Source organism: Typopeltis vanoorti, chromosome 14 (assembly GCF_054136105.1).
Source record: "Typopeltis vanoorti isolate ZY-2024b chromosome 14, IOZ_Tvanoo_1.0, whole genome shotgun sequence".
In the NCBI taxonomy this organism is placed as follows: domain Eukaryota; kingdom Metazoa; phylum Arthropoda; class Arachnida; order Uropygi; family Thelyphonidae; genus Typopeltis; species Typopeltis vanoorti.
This window is the reverse complement of record NC_143562.1, coordinates 87,685,165-87,707,458: the sequence shown is the minus strand read 5'-3', so window position 1 is coordinate 87,707,458 and position 22,294 is coordinate 87,685,165. Positions and strand designations below refer to the sequence as shown.

Sequence of the window (22,294 nt, the reverse complement as noted above, 5' to 3'; positions counted from 1 at the left end):
GTTTTAAGAGGGGTAAATCTCAGACACTCTGATACTCTGGTACTGCCTCGATCTCGAGGAAGTTCCAATGTCCCTCAGAGGTACCACATGTTACCTGATAGAGTGTATCAAGGAGATACAGTAAATGGGTTAAAGTAGTTGTATTTGAGAAGAAACCATACAACACTTGTGCATGTAGTATGTGGTCTCCCTCGAAAATAATAATAATTTATAATATTTTATATAATATTTCGGACCAAGGTTGACTGTGGGTAACTGAAACCACAGAAAGCAAACCCGTGGATAACAACAACGGTAGTTCCAGTCTCCTGGTTCTAATGGTATGAATCGATACTTTAGCCAATGCCATTAAGCAAGATAAATGTCCCGTCAAACTATCAACATACTGCCTCTCTTCATCTTAGTTTTCTCTAAAATTGTATTCCTGTTATGGCAAAGTTCATGCTAAAATACAAAATAAAATATATTCCATTTGAAATCCAAAGGTCTTCTTTGAACATATCCATCTCCTCCTCAATTCCTAAATGGCAGGATGGACAGCTTTCTGTTTACAGCATTTCTTACCAGCAAAAGAATGCTCCAGGGATCTGCTTTCACTAATTCCTCCAATTCTTGTATTAATATACTTTTGTGTACAACAAATTGTTTCAAATCCTGTAGGGATGAGCTACTCCTATGGACCATGGATCAGGATGTTTTGAAGAAGAAATCTTGAAAAGAATTTTCTCCTCCTTATCATCTCGGAGTCTATATATCTGATGATTTATTAGGTACTCATTTAAAACTTAGGAATGCATTTTCAAGTGTCTAAATAAAATCAGCAATATAAGATATGTCTTTCACTATTTTATTATTAAGCTGTATATATATGAAAGTCTAATATAGAAAAAATTAACCATATAAAACTATATGCTGTTCTACAAGAGCATAAGTCAGAAATTCTTCACAGGAGTATTCAGATGAACTGTGGCATATACTGCTTTCCTCTAAACTAATAAAAATAAGAGAAAGATAGTATCTTTTCAGTGTCACCAAAACAATTCCTCCTCTTTTTACCCATCAATCTAATTCTCTATCTCCAGAAAGCCATTCTCAGTTTGAATCTTGTCATTACTAGAGGAACTTTTTCTAATCCTTTCTTTGACCTTTTCCTGAGTTAATTGATCTTGGGCATAGACAAGCAGGTTTTTTCTTCCTGGAAACTCATGCTTTTTACCCCATACACTCAATAAAATCAGCCACAGAACCAATGCCATTTCAGACAAATAATATATTGTATAATATACTAGACTAGGTGGTAGATGTCTTTCATCTCCTGGTGAAACACCACCACCACCCTGCTTTTTGGAGGTGTGAAGTGGCTTTTGCCATGTTTCATCCCCAGAGTAGAGCCTCTGGTTTCTGTACCTCTTTCTTCTCACATGCAGTCTGGACGATGGCCTTATTGGGCATACTCATTACACTATTATCATTTTCAATTAGGAGCTGTCTCTGCTCCATTTGAGGGTATAGTAGTAAAACAGCTTTCCGCAGGTTGGCTGCCAGACAGTGCACAGGACTGAAAAAAATGGTAATGCATCTGTTGGAGGATTCCTAATCAGCTGGTGAATAATCCTGCTGCCGCTTACCCTGCCAGATCATGACTGAAGGGAGACCGGATTAATGGTATGCAAGGAGGCAATGTTTGAGGCCACACTTAGATTGGATTTTGGGCACTCGATGTATGAGTTATGGTCATAAGTCCTTTGCCCCAGCTGAATGCCCCTTCTCTTTATTTTCTGAATCAAGGCACTTGCACATGAAAGTCAATCATAAAAATACTAAAGTTTTCACTGTGGATAGGAAAAAATCTCCCATAAAAAATAACAAAAAAAAAAAAAAAATTAAAATATGCAAAACATACAAAAAAACCGGAACAAATAATAAAAATATGCCCCAATCCACCCAAAATATTAAAATTTTTTCCAATAAGAAACACTTTCATATTCATTTCAACAACAGAAATACATTACTACTTAGAGACATCAAAACCTGATCTCTTTTTCCCTAACAGAACCTCAACTGCATCCTACACAACTGCAGTTCACCTCAACTATCCCAACATGAAGCATTTCACAAAAAAAGGTGGAACATGTGCTTTTGTGAAATCTGTCAATTGCTATCCAACTAAGAATCCTCAATAATGCTTCTCTTTTTGACTACCTATCACTAAAAATTGATTTCTTACAAACCAATCACCCAACTTGTGAGATTGTCCTCCTTGGGAACTGGCTCCCCTACTCCAACTTCACAAATCAAGTTGGAAGGGAAGCTGAATCATTTGCCATCAGTCATGACTTAACACAAATAGTCAATCTACCTACCAGAATAATAGACAATCCTCATCATTCTACTAACGTTCTTGACCTTTACTTAACCAATTTTCCCTCCAAATATACTGTGGATGTCTGCTTCACCTTGGTAACGGTGACCACAATCGTATTCAAGTCTCCTTCTCTACCGTTCATCCTCTTCCCAGCCAATCTCAGCCTTGTACCCTATGGAACTATAATTGTGCCAACTGGGATGCCCTTCAGAATTTTTATGCTGATTTTCCATGGCAAGATTGCTACTTTTGCTCTCATGATCCAAACATCTGCACTAAACTAGTAACTGAAATATTCTCATTCCTCACTGGAATGAGAGCTTTCATTCCCACTCCACCACAAATCCCCAACCTGTATCCAAGCCCTGGTTCTCAAAAAAGTGCCTCTGATGTCCATGATAAAAATGCAGCTTATGTTCAGTGGTAAAATTAAATATGCCAAAATTGAGAATACCAACATCAGATGGTATTCAGGAACAGCACTGACATGGGTGCCTGAGGGTAAAAAGAAGAGGGAAAGACCTAAAAATGACATGGCACCAGATGGTAATTGAAGAACGAAACAAACTAGGATGGTTGAGCTGGAGGAGAGCAAGAGAGGCAGAATTAGACAAAGATGATGGCATGCTAAACTCATGACTTCATAGGTGCAAAGAGCAACAAGCAAGCAAGCTCCTTCATTTGAGTATGATGGGGTGAACTTTTGAAAGGACCATAAGAAAGTCAGAAATAGCTATATTCCAAATTCTGTCAAAACAGAATTTTTCTCCATTTCCTGTACGGAGGAAACTCACCACACAATCTTTCCCTTCATTTTATTCTCATTAGGCTGCATTTCTCAGGTATCCTTCAGCAATTTAAGAATTACATGTTATATCTTATTTGAACAAATTTAGACTATATCTGTTGAATGGTAACTCATGGAGGGATATGTAGAGGAGAAAATCAACCAACATTGTTTTTTTTTTTTTTCCAAGTATCAAATTTTCTCAGAGTATCAAATCCAGTTTTTAAAAAACTGGATTTGATACTTTGAGAGGCTGTGTCCTATTGAATTACTTCTGTTAAAAAAAGGTAACAGATAAAATTCAGACCCACACCAGGAAAAATTTTGGCCCCAATGATTACTGTAATAAGTAAAACTCAATGCAGTAATTATCTTAAGAATTGCTACTATGATCGATCTTTGAATTATTGAATGAGTTATTCAATGACCATTCTTTAGGAAACTAGTATACTTTTTTTTTTTTTTTGATGTAATACTAATTTTTATGCTGTTCATCACTTGGTGGTAACAGTTTCAAATCTCATTTACTCTTCAGATCCCAGACTGATATGTAAGATATACACATATATATCAAGAATATATATCATGCTGGCCTGGTTGGTCGAATGGTTAGCATATCAGCTCTCAGCCAAAAGGCTGAGGGTTCGAATCCCGTTGTGGCCATGGATATTTGTCTGTGAAAATACTAGTGGTGGTGGTGGTCAGTGGTAGATGGCGTTGGTGTAGATGATGAAGGCAGTTGATGGTGATGGAGAGTTGTAGAGCAGGTACCCTCCCTCGATGAGTCTTTGGATTGAGGTGTTATGCAATAGTAATAATAATAATATCATCCAGGAGGAATTTGTTTGTGTTTTCTCTTTAACATTTTTATATTAGAACAAAGTGTTAATGATGACTATCCTGACCAAATATCTAGATACTAATCTTTATTATTATTAGTCCTGATTTTTTTTGCTAAATTTTATAAAAGCATTTGTATGTGTGTGATTTATTTCTTACCCTACTATCGACTCCATAAAAGAAACAGCCTTTTCTTATTGTGATTATACAGGAATCATCACAATCAAGTATAATTGCCACATTAAAGTATAATGTAAAATCTTGTATAGAAGGATTTTAGAATAAAAATTCTTCTATACCGATTTACTTGGAAAATTTAATTAATTTAATACTGGTAATTTGATTGATACTTAACTCAATTTTTTCTGTAATAAAACAAATAGAGGGGACAGCCATCATGGGTTCACCACTCTCCCCACCCTTGGCCAATTTCTATATGGAGACCTTTGAAGAAAAAGCCTTAAACTCTGCCCCACAAAAACCAACCATATGGCTTCGCTACGTTGATGATGTGTTTACTATTTGGCCACATGGCTCTGATACACTCCTCTCCTTTTTAACAGAGCCTTTTAACAACCCTGGAAAAAGAGGAAAACAACAGCCTCCCCTTTCCTAGACACACTAGTCACCTGCCAGCCTAATGGAACCTTGGTTTTCTCAGTGTATAGAAAACCCACCCAGACAGGCAGATACATTCACCAACATTCCCAACATCCCCCCCCCCCCACCCCTCACAAAAATATGGAGTTGTTAAGACACTATACAACAGGGCTAAACTAATCTGTTCAAATGACATCACCCTAACCAATGAACTAAATCACATCTTCAACACTTTCTTAGCCAATGGTTACTCCCCCCCCCCAAAAAAATCCTAAAAATATTGAAAACAATAAATCACAACCCCCCCCTCACAACAAGGATTACTCTAAATCCATCACCATTCCCTACCTCCGAGGAACTTCGGAAAAAATTACAAAAATCTTAAAAAAACATGACTTGACTTCTTGTTACAGACCATACAAAAAATTGACATTCCTTATCCGCTCCACTAAAGACCAACCACTCCCCCTAGATCGACCTGGTGTACACCAGGTCCCTTGCAGTTGTAAGTTGTCCTACTTTGGCCAAAGAGGGCAGCAAATATCAGAATTTCAGAACACAAGGACTACATCCGGTTTCACCAATACAGCCGCTCTGGTCTTGCAGACCATGCTCTGGATACACACCACAGCATACAGCGGAAGAAAGCCACAATAGTACAGCATAGCAAGTTCAAATACGAGAAGACTATTCATGAAATCAGCCCCAGTCCAAAGAAACATGCCAAACCTCAACAAATTTGGTTGCATGAGACTGCCCCAAATTTGGGAGGCTTACATCAGTAGACCTTCAGCCCAATGGCCAAGAATACCTACTTAGCCCGCTAGGGGGCATCAGGACTTTTGGGAAAACCATAGCTTTCTTGCTTTGTTCCTCATTTACTGTGTGTAGTGCCTGCATGCACACTGTCTTTATTGTAAGTTCCTTTGAAAATGGCAATGTGACGGTGCCGAAATATTAGGAAATATATTAAAGTTTAATTTAATGTATATTCTATTGTACGTTGTAATTTCATTAAGTCATTTAGTAAGCATGTACAACTAACGTCTAAGTTTTTCTATGAGGACTGATGAACAGTAGATTTAAACGTTGCTTGACTTAGAGATAAATATTAGAGAAATTTCTGTGTTGTGCTGAGAGCTTTTTTTCATGTATTGGAAGATATACAACTCCTCTATGTGATTTCTGATGGCACAGCCGTAATTACAAATAGATTTTCAGAGATCATTGTGAGAAAAGGCCAGCTATTTAGACAAAGGAATTGGCTCCAGCCAGTGGAAATTCCTAAATTCTAAAATAAGAACACATGAAGAAGCATAGTCACGACCTTGAGAAGGGGGGGAATTAAATTGATAGACTGAAAGGATTAAAGGTAATAGTCTATTTCAAGCAATGAGATTATATTCAGTGTTACGACTTAAAGTTAAAGTTAAAGTAAAATTAAGATAAGAAATAAGTAAAGAATAAAAATAGTGAATATTTAAATAAGGAATTTTAAAGAACTCAAAAATATCATATATTTTTACAATAACCTTATTTATTCATTCAATTAATTTCTGGTACACTGTTGTGTACTTCATCAGTAATAAAGTTACATATAGTAAACCCTCGATTTAATGGACAAAATTTCCAGTCCGTATGTCACATCTGAAAATTAACACCCTATTCATTTTAAAATGCTTTTAACCAAGATTTGCTTATAATTAAATTAATAGGTTATTTTTAATAAATTTTGGCGAATAGATCATCATATGTTGGAAAAACACTATAGTAATTTAGCCGACATAAATGAGTCACCGCTCATAAAACATGGCGAATGATTAGGACGTGATCACACCAATCGCACTGTAATTGGTTCTTTTGTCGCATGGCATGACTTTCTGCAGCAGTTTTATTACACACATTTTCATAATTTTAGGGAGCTAATTATAAAAAAAAAGCAGAATTCAAAAGTTCAAAAAAAAACTTCATCGTTTTTTCAAAGTAGAATTACCTAAATCAAGTGCCTCAACATCGAACATCAACTTCACATTAACTTATCTAAAAATGTGAAAATTGTGTGTAAAACAATTTTTTTGTTATTACAGCGCTAATATTGATAAAATTGCAGCATAATGTTACAGATATTTTTATTTTAAAAAATTTGTGATTTAACAGACACCCCTTAGCCCCTATTAGTCCGTTAAATCGAGGGTTTACTGTAGTATTATTATTATTATTAAGAGACCTCCAGGGAGTCAGGGACTCATCATGGGAGGTAACATAATACACACACCAGCTATCATACTTATTCTTGAATTCATTCACACTGCTTGCACACAAAACATCCAATGGCAATCTATTCCAATCACGCACTACCCTATGAGAGAAAACATCTAGACCTCATCCCTTCTTAGAGGCATTCATTCTTAGTTTCTAAGGATGCCCTCTTGACCTTTCCCCATCCTCCATAAATTGAAATTCTGTATGACCCCTTAACAAATTTCTAAGTCTCGATCATATCACTCCTCTTTCTCCTGTATGCTAGTCTGCAGTCTACAAATTCTCAATCTGTCTTCATAATCAGTATTCCACAATCTTTGTATCATTTTTAACACTCTCCTTTGCACTCTCTCCACTGTATCAGAATCACAATGGAAACCAGGAGACCAGACCTGTGCACAATAGTCCAAGTGAGTTCTTATCAAGGCCTTGTAAAGAGGCAAAATAACATCCTTATCTTTACATACGAATGCTCGTTTCAGCATTGCAATTAACTTTTGAGTTGTATTTGCAATCTTTGCTACGTGGCCCCTGAACTTCAACTTCCTATCTACTAACACTCCAAGATCCCTAGTCTCATCAGTTTCTTCTAGCATAATCCCACCAATATAATATGACACTGCATATCTAATCACTTGTCTGTGCGGTTGGCCTAGTGGCTATGCACTTTTTACAACCATATGCCTGAGGAAGGAGTGTCATAGGTTCGATTCCTGTTGATGAAGTGAGGAGCTTAAAGATCTTCCTCAGCCATAGCCAAGTTAGCCGATCTTGGGTGTGGACAGCAGAGTTCCCTTCCCCCCCAGTTTATTTGGGGTTTTTCAACCCCACAAACAGGCAAACCGGCCCTGTGAACACACATAGATACAATCATGAATATCGCCCTTAGGATGTAGCAGAGGAGTGGCAAACTGGCTGCATTAATACGCCAGTAACCCCTCATTAAGATGGGACTCAATCCATCCTAGACAGATGAGAAGGATAGGATAGGATATCTAATCATGCCGAAGTGAATGACTTTGAATTTACTGACATCCATTTTCCCATGCCCACAATTCCAGTCTATTTAAATCACTCTGCATATCAGCAGCATTCCTGATTACCCTATCATCTTTGCATCATCAGCAAATAGCTGTATGTCACTTGTCAAATCCTTCCCAATATCATTAACGAACAGTGGACCAAGCGCTGATCCTTGTGTTACACCACTTGACCTTAAATCATGCAGATTCACATCCCCCATATACTACATGTTGATATCTGTCAGTTAGCCATCCTCTTATTCACACTAATATTCTATAACACAAACCCATATTCCCTAATTTATACAACAGTCTACCATGCTGTATTCTGTCAAAAACATCATGGTGTATCCATTCCCCCTTGTCTAGTTCAATAGTAACATTGTTATAGAATATGAGCAAGTTACTAAAACATGACCCTCAGTAAACCAATGTTGCTCATTACAAAGTAGAGATTCACTGTCAACCCATTTCTGAATGCGAGTCCTAACCAAGTTTTCCAAAATTTTCACCACCACTCCTGAGAAACTAATTGGTCTATAGTTGGATACATCAGTCTTACACCATTCCTGTGCAATGGGATTACTATACGTTCTTTCCACTTCGGCAGAATTCTCCATGTTCTGAGACTCTGAAATTATATAGCCTGCTTAAAGGATTAGCCAGTTCAGCTGAACACTCTTTTAATACGTGTGCTGACATTCCATCATTCCCTATTGCTGAATTCTTATTCAACTTGTGCAAGAGCTCTAATACCGCCTCCTCATACACATTAATTTCTTCATCCATTGAAGAGGTATCAGTGGATTCAATGTTGCATACACCAGGTCGATGGTTTTTAGCAAAATGGGCACTCATTAGTTGAACAACCTCTTCTGCATTCAGTAGGTATTCTTTCATATTCATTCTCTCTTTTACTTGCAGCATATTGATAGAATTCTTGTGGGTTGTCTTTAGCTTGCAGAGCCAGTTTCTTTTCATACTCAGACTTAGCTTTCCGTACAACAGTTGTGACTATTCTAGCCTGCTGCTTATAATTTTCATAACAAACATCATCCTTATCCACATGGTATTCCTTCCACATCACCTGTTTCTTACGAATCTCTTGCTTAATAAGATTACACATTCATTTGACTCCTACCCTATCTATTCTTCAAACTCTCAGGACACATTCTGGTATTGAATCATTCAAGTATTTTTTAAATGCTTCTCATGCACTGTCGATATTCTTCCCAACCAGCAAATGATACCATTTTGCGAAATCAACGTACTCCTCAGTTGGCCATAATTTCCTCCTGAGTAGTTCACAGCATGTAACCTTTTCTGAATGGAACATTCATAAACTTAGTCACTTACCAAGTGAGTACTGCATGATCACTGTCATCAACCAGAAGCAGAATAGTTACGTTTTTAACTGAAATGCCCTCTGACACTATAATCATATCTTAACACTATTTGGCCTCAAATTCCTTCTGTCACATGCTGCTTGAGGAAGTTGTCTTCAAACAGCTCAATAAATTCAGTTCCATTCTTCTAATGAGATTTTACTGCTACCCAATCAATACTTGTATAATTAAAATCTCCCATTATGATTACTCTTTTCGTGTCCATCATCTCTTTGGTGATGCATTTCTTCATCACTAGCAACTGATCCACCAGGTCTATAACAATACCCCACTATGTAATTAATCTTGTTAGATTCCATCTCACACCAGATGGCTTCAAATTCACTGCCGCATGTAATGCTGTTACTAGTACTATAATCGTAGGTCTCAACACTAACTGGATTCAAGTCATCTGATATCATTAGCAGATGCCCCCCCCCCCCTCCTCGTCTATCCTTTCTAAAAATAATGTACATTTTACATTCAATACCAGTCTGATTCTGATAGTCAGGTCTCACTAATGCCTATCGGAGGTTCCAACAAATTGACCAAGGCAACAAACTTTATCCCTCTACCTAAATATCAATTTGAAAACATAACAACAGAATGATTTTAAATACATAAATGGATAGGTGCATACTGTGTTGCAAATCACTTACTTGTTATTCATTGTTAATCTGTATTGTATAATAGCATCGATTAACTGTCGTAATAGTGTCCTATATTTCAGATCTTTTATGTATGCTGACTAGAGCTGGTTTAGATAAGGCTTTGATTTTACTATGCTGGACATGTCATTTTGGAGACCTTCTTTATACTTGCAAATATAACTATCAAATTTAATATACAGCATAATTTTCCTGAGTGTGCTCTTTTTATCTGAACCTTCTCAACATTCTTTCATGTGAATTTTTTGTCCAAATTTCTTTGTCTCACATATGACACGCATACTTGGCATATGTGAGACATATGACACATATGCGTGTCCGCTCTCTCCAGTCAAGAGGCTGTGGGATTCGAACCCGCAATCCTGCCGTGGGCATGGATGTTTGTGATTGTCTGTGGTGGTGGTCAGCGGTAGATGGCGTTGGTGTAGTTGCGGTCAGTTGGTGGATTGGGAGTGGTGGAAGCAGAGTTGCAGAGTGGATGCCCTCCCTCGATGAGTCTTTGGACTCCCTAGAGGTGACAAATAATAATAATAATAATAATGCATGTCACGTATTTTAGGAGAGAGATGAACTTCATAGCTGTTGTAAGACCACTGCCCCACTTAATGGAGGCCTGAAATAGTTTGAAAAAAAAAAAGTTCCATGTTTGGTGTCTAGAGGAGGGTTCCAGACTATGTAAAAATAAACTAAAAAAGACAAAAGCATATATAAAATTAATAAAAATAGAAGAAAAAAATCCTCAACCTATCCATGTACTATAGGTTTGTATGAATGTTTATATGAATGTATTATAGGTTTGTACGCATGTTTACATGAATGTACTATAGGTTTGTATGAATATTTATACGGATGTACTATAGGTTTACAGAAACCTTTCATGGGTAGGAACAATAAAAAAAACACACAGAATATTTTATACACACTTGGCCTCTTGAGAGGCAAATAAAGTTGTTCGGCAAGGAGCTGGCCAGAGGCTAAAGAAAGAACAGTTTCAATAACTTCCTCAATATTAAAAACCCTAAAATTAATTTTATGACAGTAATTGAACCAAGTAGAACATTCCCTTTCTGGACGTGCTTATCTCAGTCACTGAACAAAACAAATTAGCTTTCTCAGTATACAGAAAAAATAGCACTGGTAGATGTTTATATTCTTTTTCTCACCATCACCTTGTCCAGAATGGAGTAACATAAAAGCCATTAAAGACAGATACGCACCATATCTAGTGACAAAATACAATAATAGATTTTCTAAGAGAAGTGCTTCTAAAGAATGGCTACAGTTTAAAAACTATTAATAATACCCCCCCCCCCCCCGTCCTTCTGCCAACGTCTCTGCAAACATGCAAGAATCCATGGATAGGGTGCTGTCACTTTACCATATATCAAAAACACCAAGTAAAATAGTATACTGAAATGGTATGACCTCCAAGTTGCTTTCTCATCTATAAAAAAAAATCATCATGATGCAACACATATTGCAGACGCAAAAAATATTTTGGGCATGTAGTATGTATTACACCTTAAAAATGGAACATTCGGGAGAAATTCACGTGAAAGCACACAAATCAGCCACCTTGGCTTATCTTCCTCCTACTACTACTGCAGATAAACATCAGGTAATTTGGGACTAACAAAAATGCTGTATATTGAATTAAAGCCACTAAAATGACATGCCCAACACAGTGGAAAAAAAAAAATCAAGGCTTTATCCTAAACCAACTGTGGTAAGAATACATTAAAAAACTAAAATATACAGAATTAAGTTATGACAAATGTTACCAAGCACAGATTAATAAGCACCTGTATGAAATCTCATCATGATGTGCTTATCAGTTTAACAACAATTCCACTGTATTAATATGTATAATTCCACTGTAATATTTCTGTATTAAAAATTTTTCAGTATGTGTAAGAAAACAGCTGAATGAATAAATAAGTTTTTACACTTTCATACTCGTGTGGTTATATCAGAATCATGATAATGGATAACAGAATCTACAGAAGATTAATGTTAGGTTTACCTTATCTTAGTTGTCCTTTTTAATGACTGAAATGTCTCCACTTTAATGAAACCTTTAGTGAGAAAAGGGAACAAATAAGTTTCACTGACCATTGTTCCACTTTGAAATTTGCCAAATTCTCTACTTGAAATCAACTTCCATTCAAGAAGTTTATCCCGAATTTTAAGGTCTGAATAAATCATCTTATTCAGAAGTATTTCAATCGGCTTTACTCTTTGTCTTCTGAACAACATCCGTTATGTTAGCATAGTATTTCTTGAAATCTTTTGGATAATAACAAAGTTCAATTTCATTTCACTGATGCATCTTATAATGTTTAGCTATCATCAATTCTGCTGATTTTAAAGGTGAACCAACAGCTTATTTTTGCTGTATATCCTGCTGAGGAGTGCAGATATCTTTATATAACCAAGAAACATTAACTAGCATGATATTATTATTATTATTATGCAGGCTTCTACAGCAAGTCAAACAATACCTAAAACATTCACAAAAGATGCACTCAACATCTTTTGGAAGCTCAATTCCACACACACATTCACGACATGTTACAAGAAGAGCTTGTATATCACAAACTTCCTAACCAAGCTCCTACCTACTCAGTTACAGTAATGACTCTTAGTCCTTCTCATTTTAAAATATTACTTCTGTTTATAATGCAAGTTCCCAATAACCTATGTTTCTATGTTATCTCCTCTCCTTTACGTATTACTCAAACTTGAAAAAACCACACTCTCTTCATAATGCACAATCCAAGAGGCCAGATATCTTTACAATGTTCGGATCTTTAGAATCATCCAATCTTCTCTGAGCCTAGTTGGCTATACCTGATCTTAGTCAAAATGTGGTCTTATCAAATTCATGTACAGCAGAAGAATAACTTCTTTATTCTTACATGTCAGTGGTCTCTTCAGCATTACAGTTATCCTATGTGATGACTTAACTACAATAGTAATGTAACTCCAAACTAACTCTATATTTACCATTATCACCAGATCTCTAACTTCAATGACTGCTTGTAGCAAATTTACTATTACCATAATCTTGCACTTCACAACAATGAAGTAACACTTATTGTGAGTGCTAATAGAATTAGTTTGTTTGGAAACAACAAAATATTCTGTATAAATATCCTTTATCACCTTTTCTAACTTTGCATAATCAGCAAACGACTGTATATTACTATCCAGTCCAACCCCAATATCATTATTATGAAGGTTGAATAACTGCCCTAATGTAGAACCCTATAACACTCCACTGATCATCTTCATCTCTTAGTATCTCCATGCATTAATCTGTTATTCTACCCACCTCTGGATACAGATCCTAATTAGTCCATCCATCACCTTAGTGACCATTCCAATGAACTGATATTATCTGGTTACCTCAAACCTTGTATAAGAGAATTATCTTGTCCTCCCTCCATTCATTAGGAACTGTGCTTATATTGAGACTCAAGCTGAGTAGCCAAGCCATACTTGCACCCATAAGGTATATGGGGGGGGGGGGGTCAATAAACACCTAGAACAAAAATGATATTAAAGCAACTGATATAACCACAAGAAAGAACATATCTTAAAACTCTTTAATCCCCCATGTTTCATCAAACTGTAATAATACGTTCCTTTTCTTTTAGGATATATAAGAAGAGTGGCTTTAATGTCATTTTTGTTCTAGGTGTTCATCAAAACTTTTCAGCCCCCCCCCCCATCATCGCATCTGTCTATGAAATTCAATCCTCTTCAGATGACCCAGGTTTGTAGCAGCACTCAATTGTGTATTTTGTACTATTAATCTATCTCACAACAAACAGCCTCAAACCCACTGCTTATCGATAACACCACTATCACTATTCTGGTTGGGTTTAATTATACAATCCTAAGCAATACCCTCCCCCCACCACACTTTCTATTCTACCTGTCCTCATGAAATACAATGCTACCATTGTATTCTATTACTGAAGATATCCTTTGTTGGCTAGTCCTCACTAATGCCAATAATTTTTGGTCTCATTTATCTATGCTAAAAATTCATAGCCTTTATTCTCGATGTTTCTGATATTAGTGAAATATGCATGAGATACCAATAGGTTGATGCATAATCTGAATGGTCCAATAAGTTGCCTGAGTTAATTCCTTTTGTATGACAAAACTAATTCCACTCCTCTCAGGGTGGTCTCTCTCTTTCATAATAATCTCAACATCTTATCTTAGTGCATGTGTGTGCAGCACCCTGTCATACCTAGTTTCTCTCTGAATACCTAATTCACTTTTTCAGTAGACAATTTACCTAAGCATCTCACACCAAATCCATTTAAGTATAAATATAAATCCTTTCAATCATCAAAGCCACCTCATATCTCAACATGCTGCACATCATTTCTTCTGAACAGTTTCACAAACTGAATCACTTGCAATCACAGCTTTACACCTCAGCTATCTATGCTGACTCCCCCCCCTCTGTTTTTTTTATTTACCTCATTCAATAATTGTTTCATATCTTCTCTCATACCATATTATCTCCTTTCAAGTCATTGTTCCAACCAAAGCAATCAAATTCTCCACTCATTCTACCTGCCTACATGTAATCTGTCACATCATGAATCTTCAATCTCAGAAATTATGCTTTTGTTGTTCATTCATCTAGCAACACCTCAATCATGTAATCATTGTACATTACCATATCCTTTTCTGCTCTTTTCTGTTCTTTCACACCTTTCCTCTTCCCTCTTTTTTCATCTCATTTCTTACATTTTCTGATAATTACTAAGGATTTTTCCAGTCTCTGCAGCTCTCATTGGTATTGTGAAGCACTAATCACAGATCGTGAAATTTCTGCCACACTACAGTAGTTTTTGTTTCTACTATTTCCATATGACCTCACAATCTTTCTTCTTTCACACCTTTATCACTCTTACAATCTTTCCACACAGCACATTTCAATGTGAAGTGCTGGGAAGTGTCTTCTTTTCAATCTGGGTGAGGGGGTTGGGATCACAAGGTGGCACATCCCAATTCAGTGGTTGCATATGCAAGATTTCAAAATTTTCTTTGTTAGAAATCTCACTCATATTCAAAACTTCATACTTCTCTGTTTAATCAACAGATTTCTGAAAAATTTTTGTACCCATTTCTCTTTTTTTTGTGCACAAATTACTGCCATTTCCCAATGAATACATCTGTTTTACCATCAATAATGTATATACAGTTTCATCTAATATAAAATATAATGTGACTGACCTAGTTCCAACTGCATCATGGCTAATTTAGGATTTGGACATTGGAATTTGTCATTTCTCAACTATCTTGCATTAGTCTGCTGTATAAGTGAAATTTGCACTAAGTTACATCTCTAATGACAAGTGTTTTTTTTCCCCGTGGATGATAGAAAAAAAAAAGAAAAAGAAAATCTTCTCCCCTTTCCAAGCATTAATTCTTTAACTTCTTTTAATGTTTATTATTATTATTACCCCAAGACATCATGGAGTCAAAGACTCATCTGGGAGGTCCTTTTATCACCACACACATTTCATCATACCGTGTCTTAACACACTCAAACTCCTTGCAGACACCATACTCTCAGGCAAGGCATTCCAATCATTTACAACTCTGCACGAAAAAAACCTGCCTCTCACTCCCCTACTCACACCCTCTTTATACAGTTTCCAGGGATGACCTCTGGTTCTCCCCTGATCTCCCACTTTTCTGTATGGAACTTCTCCACCATTGATTCTATAACAACCCCTTACCAACTTGTAGGTCTCTATCATATCTCCCCTCTTTCCCCTGTCCACCAGACTCGGCAATTTACATCTTCTCAATCTTTCCTCATACTCAACATTCCAGAGGTCAGAAACTACCTTAGTCAATTGCCTTTGGACCCTTTCCAACATCTCTTCATCCTTCTGAAAACACGGTGACCAAATCTGAGCACACTAGTCCATGTGTGGCCTAATCAAAGCCTTATACAACGGAACAAGAATCTTCCTACTTCTACACGTCAGTTCCTCCGCACCATTCCCAGAAGCCTTTGTGTTGTCTTCACAATTTTGGCTATGTGTCCCCTAAATTTCAGATCATTATCCACTACAACCCCAAGATCTATTATTTCTTCCACCTCCACCAATATATTCTCACCAAGCATAAATTCTGCATCCCATCTTTGTTTTCCAAATTTTAAAACCTTACATTTCGCAACATTGAACTCACATCCCCATTTCCGTGCCCAATCACTCAATTTATTCAAGTCTTCTTGTAAGGCCACAACATCTTCACTACTCTTTATGGTTCATTCCAACTTTGCATTATCTGCAAACAATTGAATATCTCCATCCAAATCTTCACCAATATCATTAATATACAAGTAAAACAGTAATGGCCCTAAAACAGACCCCTGAGGCACTCCACTAGTGACTTTCCTTTTCCTGGATATCGCACCCCATACACAACTTGTTGATACCTATCAGATAGCCAGTCTCCAATCCAATGCACTAATCTAATATCCAACCCTATCTGCTCTAGTTTGACTGTCAACTTATCATGAGGTACTCTATCAAAAGCCTTTGCGAAATCCAAGTATATTACTGTGTATTCTTCTCCTCTGTCCAAGGAAGCAGTCACTTTATTGTAATAAGTAAGTAGATTATTAAAACATGACCTCCCTTTAGCAAATCCATGCTATCCATCAAAGATAATACTATTGTTGTCAACCTAACTCTGGATCCAATTCTCACAAGCTTCTCCAACTACTTAACCACAACACGTGACACACAGATAGGCCTATAGTTTGATGCTTGAGTTCGATCACCTCCTTTATGAAGTGACACAATCTTGCCCTCCTTCCACTCCTTAGGAACTCGACCAAGTGCAAGACTCATATTAAAAAAATATGTCAAGGCAGGTGTCAACTCCCTGGCACATTCCTTCAGAATACTCAGTGATATATTATCAAGTCCCACAGCCTTATTTACATCTAGTTTACTCAACTCCCCAAACACCTCTTGCTCACTTACAGTCAGTCTCTCCTCCCCATCATCAACTGCTCTCAATCTCTCCATTAAGTCACATTCACAAGATTGAAAGATCTTTATGAACTGCTCATTAAGTATCTCCACCACACATTCTGCAACAGCTGTCTTTATACCATTTTTTCCAATCAATGTCATCCTTCCATAATCATTCTTTCTTTTGTTGACTACATATCGAAAGAACTCCCTAGGATTCTTTTTGGCTTCATTAGCTAACTGCTGTTCATACCTCTCTTTAGCTACTCTCACCAACCAAATCACCCTCCTTCCCTGGTCTTTGTAGACCTCATGAAATTCGTTATTTCCACTTCTCTTATGCTGCCTCCACAATGCCCTTTTTCTCTGTGTCGCATGCTTAATCTCTTTATTCATCAATCTCACACCTACCTTATTTAACCTTCTCACCCTTGGAATGCATTTAGACATTGCATCTATTAGATAGTTTTTGAAAATCCCCCAAGCTGCATTGATCTCTTTTCCAGATAACTCCTCATTCCACGCTACACCTGCAAGCTGTCTCCTGAGCTCTTCATAATCCCCCCCCCCCCCCTTGTAGTTCCGCATATACCCTTTTCTCACAGGGGCCCTCGCACTGCTGGCAACCACCCAGGTAATCCTCATGGTCACTCTCACCAATTGGTGGATGATTTGACACCTCATTTATAATTACATCCTCAGATGAGATGACCAAATCCAAGACCCTTAATCCTCATGTGCCCTCTGTTACATACCGTCTGAGGTAGTTACCCCTCAAAAACTCAAGAAACTCATTTTCTTTACTTCCAGTTGCTATCTCATCATTCCAGTCTATATTGCCATAATTAAAATCACCCATAATGATCACCCTTTTCTTATTTGCTTGGCTAATTTGACTATACATTTCACTATCACCACCATCCACATTACCTGGTCTATAACAACACCCCACCAAGTATTTGATTCCATTCACCTCTATCTCACACCATACTGCCTCAAAACCACTGGGCCTATTTCCATCTTGCATCTCCACTTTGTATGGACATAACTCTTTCTCTATTATCAATAGCACTCCCCCTCCCTTTTTACCCCTTCTATTCTCATGAAACACACCATACCCTTCCATCTCTATTCCTGTCAGGATGTCATCCTCTTCCAACCATGTCTCACTTATTCCAACAATCTTTGGGTGAACAGAGGCAATTAGTGCAACCATTTCATCTGCCTTGTTTCTTATACTTCTAGCATTTGTATACAAACACAACAGCTCATTTCTGGATCTACAGCTAGTTCCACTAATACTACTCACTCGATGTGATCTCTCCATGCTTGACTGGGACCATTTCCCTTTCTGCTTCTTCATTTTAGAACTCTTTTCAATTCCAACTGTTTCCTCTTGATCCCTGGTCATCCCATTTCTTTCCTGCCTACACATGCTCTCACCTCCTCTTGGAGCATCCCCCTTTCTCACACTGTGTACCCCTGTCCACCCTGAGCCTCCCCATTTCCCTGCTCCTCTTGCACACCCATAATCTCATTTTCTATACTCATACCACTTACTTCCCCATTCATATCCACCTCTTCAATCTCTCCTGCTCTTCCACATCACTCCCCTCTCAATTTGATTCATTCTCTCTATTCACTTCTCTACCTTCCAGCAGCAGTCTCTCCAAGCGACTCACACCATAACCACTCAAAGGCAGTCCATCACTCCCATACAGCTCACTTAATATTTCTAGTTACCTGCCAATGACTTCATTAATTTTTAATTTTACAATTAGTTTCCTAAATTTCTATCAGTGTCAGGTGTTGATATTAATTTTATGTTCCTTGTTGTTTTGTCATTCTTCATTTTAATCTTTATGAAGCCATCTTATGAGGTATACTCCTACCACTTCTTTATCTGAGTCACTAAAATCATCATTATACTGCAGCATGAATGGTTTTACTTGATCAAAAGTGACTTTGGTAATTGATTATGTCTATGTGAATGAAATGAAATACTGGAAACATTTAACTGTGATGAATTCATTTCCCTAATCCTCTAACATACCTTTGGTCATCTTTGGATGCATGACTTTATGCAAAAAAAGACATTAATTTTCTTCAATTTTAAATTAATACCATTCCTTACAACAGACAATAATATCCTTAATTTTATATGGACATTTAGAGAGTGGTTCATGTAAACAATGTTGCTAATACTATACAATTGCATATTTACAATCATACAATAGTACAACACAGTTAAACACAATAAAACATAGCATCATAAACTTAAGTTCAGAATCAATACAGTTCCATGGTTATCTGATCATTCCTAATGATAAAATGAACCATAAATCTTAGATGAACTTTAAATTAGTCTCATCATTTGACATGTTAACCCAAATAAGTTAGCATGTCAAATCTCTCATGCATACCCTTTCCCTGCTGAGCATAAAGAAGCTAGCCAATATCTCTTGCTTTCTTATTTTTTGTTTTTATAATTTCAATTAAAAAACTGTATGTAAACTTCATCATCATCAAATTCCTGCCATGTACCCTCAAGGGGTGTACAGGATATGATAGTACTACATGAAAAATTTGCATCATTACTAACTTCCTATCTACAATTTTCCTCCAAATCAGTCTGTTACTTGTCAAGACTCCAACATTACCAGATCTTATATTTCTATCATATAAGGCACTTTGTACTGTATCAATCCACCTATATCTTGGTCTTTCTCTGGGTCGTTTTCCTGCCAATCTGGCAGAGAACACTTGTTTTGCTAATCTTTCCTCATCCATTCTGTTTAAGTGACCATACCACCTGAGATTAGCTCTGCTAATGCATTCCTGAATGCTGACAATGTCAAGTTCTTTCCTAATAGTCTTCTTTTTAATATGATATTGCCATTGATGCCATCTGTTCACGCCTATAATCTTTCTCAGGACTCTCATATCTGCGGTCTCTAGTCATTGGTCAAGTGTTTTACTTCTGACCCAGCTCTCAAATCCATAAGTTAAAACTGGTTTGAACACTGTCTTGTATACAGCTAATTTAGTGTTCCGACTAATTTCTCTCTTATTCCATATGATTTTATTCAATTGATTTCCTACCATACCAGCTTTGTTGATTCTGTTGTCTATTTCCATATTTAATTTACCATCTTAACTAAAAATCGTGCCTAAGTAGCTGAAATGTTTTACTTCTTCCACAGATTCTCCATTCACAACACAGTTGACATTTTCAATGATTCTGCCTATTTTCATTGTGTCTTTTTATTACTGATGTTCATACCATATCTATTACAACAGTTAACAGGGGGTGCTTAAGGGTCAAAGCTGTATAACTGAGAGGAGACCTCCACATAGCCTTTAAAGGAATGCGGAGAACCAACCAGGGCTTCTGACCTAATGTTCAATTCTCACCTTCTCGTGGTGCACCCTGTTGGGTATCTACCTGGATACTGAACGAACGAGGATGCGCTGGCAATTTGGGATTTAGCCGACCAAATTGTATTCCTATTGGTTAAACCAAAATACCAAAATACAAATACATGTAAAACTTTAGGTTTTTTTTTCATTCAAGGTTAATCAAAATTCTGACAAACTTTGTTTTACTGAAAATCTTGTTCAGTATTTTTTTTATATAATACTGAACAGTATCATCTTCATCATACTTTGAAAATTTAGCAATTATGGGATTTTTTCAGAACAGGAAGCACATAGGATACCCAACATTTGTTACAAATATATCTGCATTCTCTCCCCCCCCCCCCACCACGCCAAATTATTTTCTTCAAATCAGGTTTAAATACATATTGCAATCTTTGGGGACTTTCTTATAGAGTGTGATGAGTCTGTGTTGAGAAGCATTTTCTTTTCAATCAGAGGTGTGTGTGGGGGGGGGGGGGTCACAAGGTGACACATATTCCATTTTAGTGGTTGCTCTCAGATATGGAAGATTTGAAAATTTTCTCTTATAAGGATCAGTTAAAAATTTGCAAATATGTTTTTCCCTGTATTTATTTCTTACACTGCTTAAGAATTTCAAATTGTGCAGGAGGTAAAAAGATAACTTTCTGTACCACTTCAAATCTTCAGAACTACTCATCATGTCTGTCTGGTCAAACTCATGCTATTCTTATGCTTTCTATTCTATTTTGCAATAGGACTTCATTATTGGCTGAGTGATCTAACTTGATCTCTCTCTCTCTCTCTCTCTTTCCTAATGATTTCATATGGTCAGCATGCAAACTTTCCAATACTTTTTTTAATCCCTGGAAAGACACTTAACATATGACACAATATAGAAGCTAGCCAAATCTGGCTGGGAGATTTCTTTCATTATAGGCAAAAGTGCAAATATTTCCCTCCAGATAGCAGATGAAGACAGCTGTGCAAGAGTTAATGATTTATGTTCATAATAGATGTTTCCATACATCTGTGAAATTCCAACAACTTTTAACGTTGTTTCAATGGAGATTTTTTAAAAGCAAAAGGGTGTGCAAGAATACTCAAGCTCAGAAGTAAAAAGATTAATAATGAAAAATCTCATTTAATTAGTTACAAAAAAAAATGATATTACCTTTCTGGAGTTAGTTCAGCCAAAAAGTTTTCTACAGCTATAACTGCTTGTTGCTCATGAACGATTCCATGTTGCCTCAAAAAGCTGATTCTTTCTTCTGCAGCTTTCAAACCAGCAGAATAGCCAACAGGCTGAGCTGCTATGCTTGAAGCTTGAGCTGCTAATCCATTAACAGTGGCTCTTCCAAATACCTGCTGAAAGGCTTCACGGATTGGTGACACTTTAATTTCTTTATCAGATGCAACTACAACATCAACATCTCCTCCAGAATCTGAAAGAAATTATTTATATTATGTATGTTAAGTTATATTAGGAATATCACAGTTAACTAATTATACCAGATTCACAGGGACTAAAGGAATAATTCATAATAATGGAAGAAGCAGAAGGAAATTTGTTATATCAAATTTCCTTTAGCACAGCATAGATATTATGGGATTTTTAGTAATTTGTTATACTGAGTGAATGTTTAATAGTATTTGCTTTAGTGAGAACTAAACACAAAGATTTTCACTTCATTATACTGTGTTTCAAAAAGGACATCATTAATATCTGCAGAATGTTCTCAACAGAACTGAATGTCTTTTATTTCATCATTAAATGATCTTTGTTATAACTAACCATTCAATCTACTCTTGAGCAATAACTATTTTCAATTATGCATTCATGTTGTTCTTTTTTTTTGGCATTTTAATTCCAGATAGTCTGGGGGTCAGCCACTCTGACAATTTTCTTACACTTATTTCTATCTTGGGCATCCCTCCTTT

The 22,294-nt window shown here is 36.7% G+C and overlaps 1 protein-coding gene across 1 annotated transcript in view; it reads right to left on the bottom strand.

Annotated features, from left to right (window-relative positions):
- Window positions 1-22,294, bottom strand: part of LOC150099733 (protein PRRC1-like) — a 160,763-nt gene that overhangs the window by 14,374 nt on the left and 124,095 nt on the right. Inside the window, exon 6 of the mRNA XM_090403998.1 lies at window positions 21,528-21,798. Within this exon, the coding sequence (XP_090260124.1) occupies window positions 21,528-21,798 (271 nt within the window). The remainder of the gene's footprint in view (window positions 1-21,527; window positions 21,799-22,294) is intronic.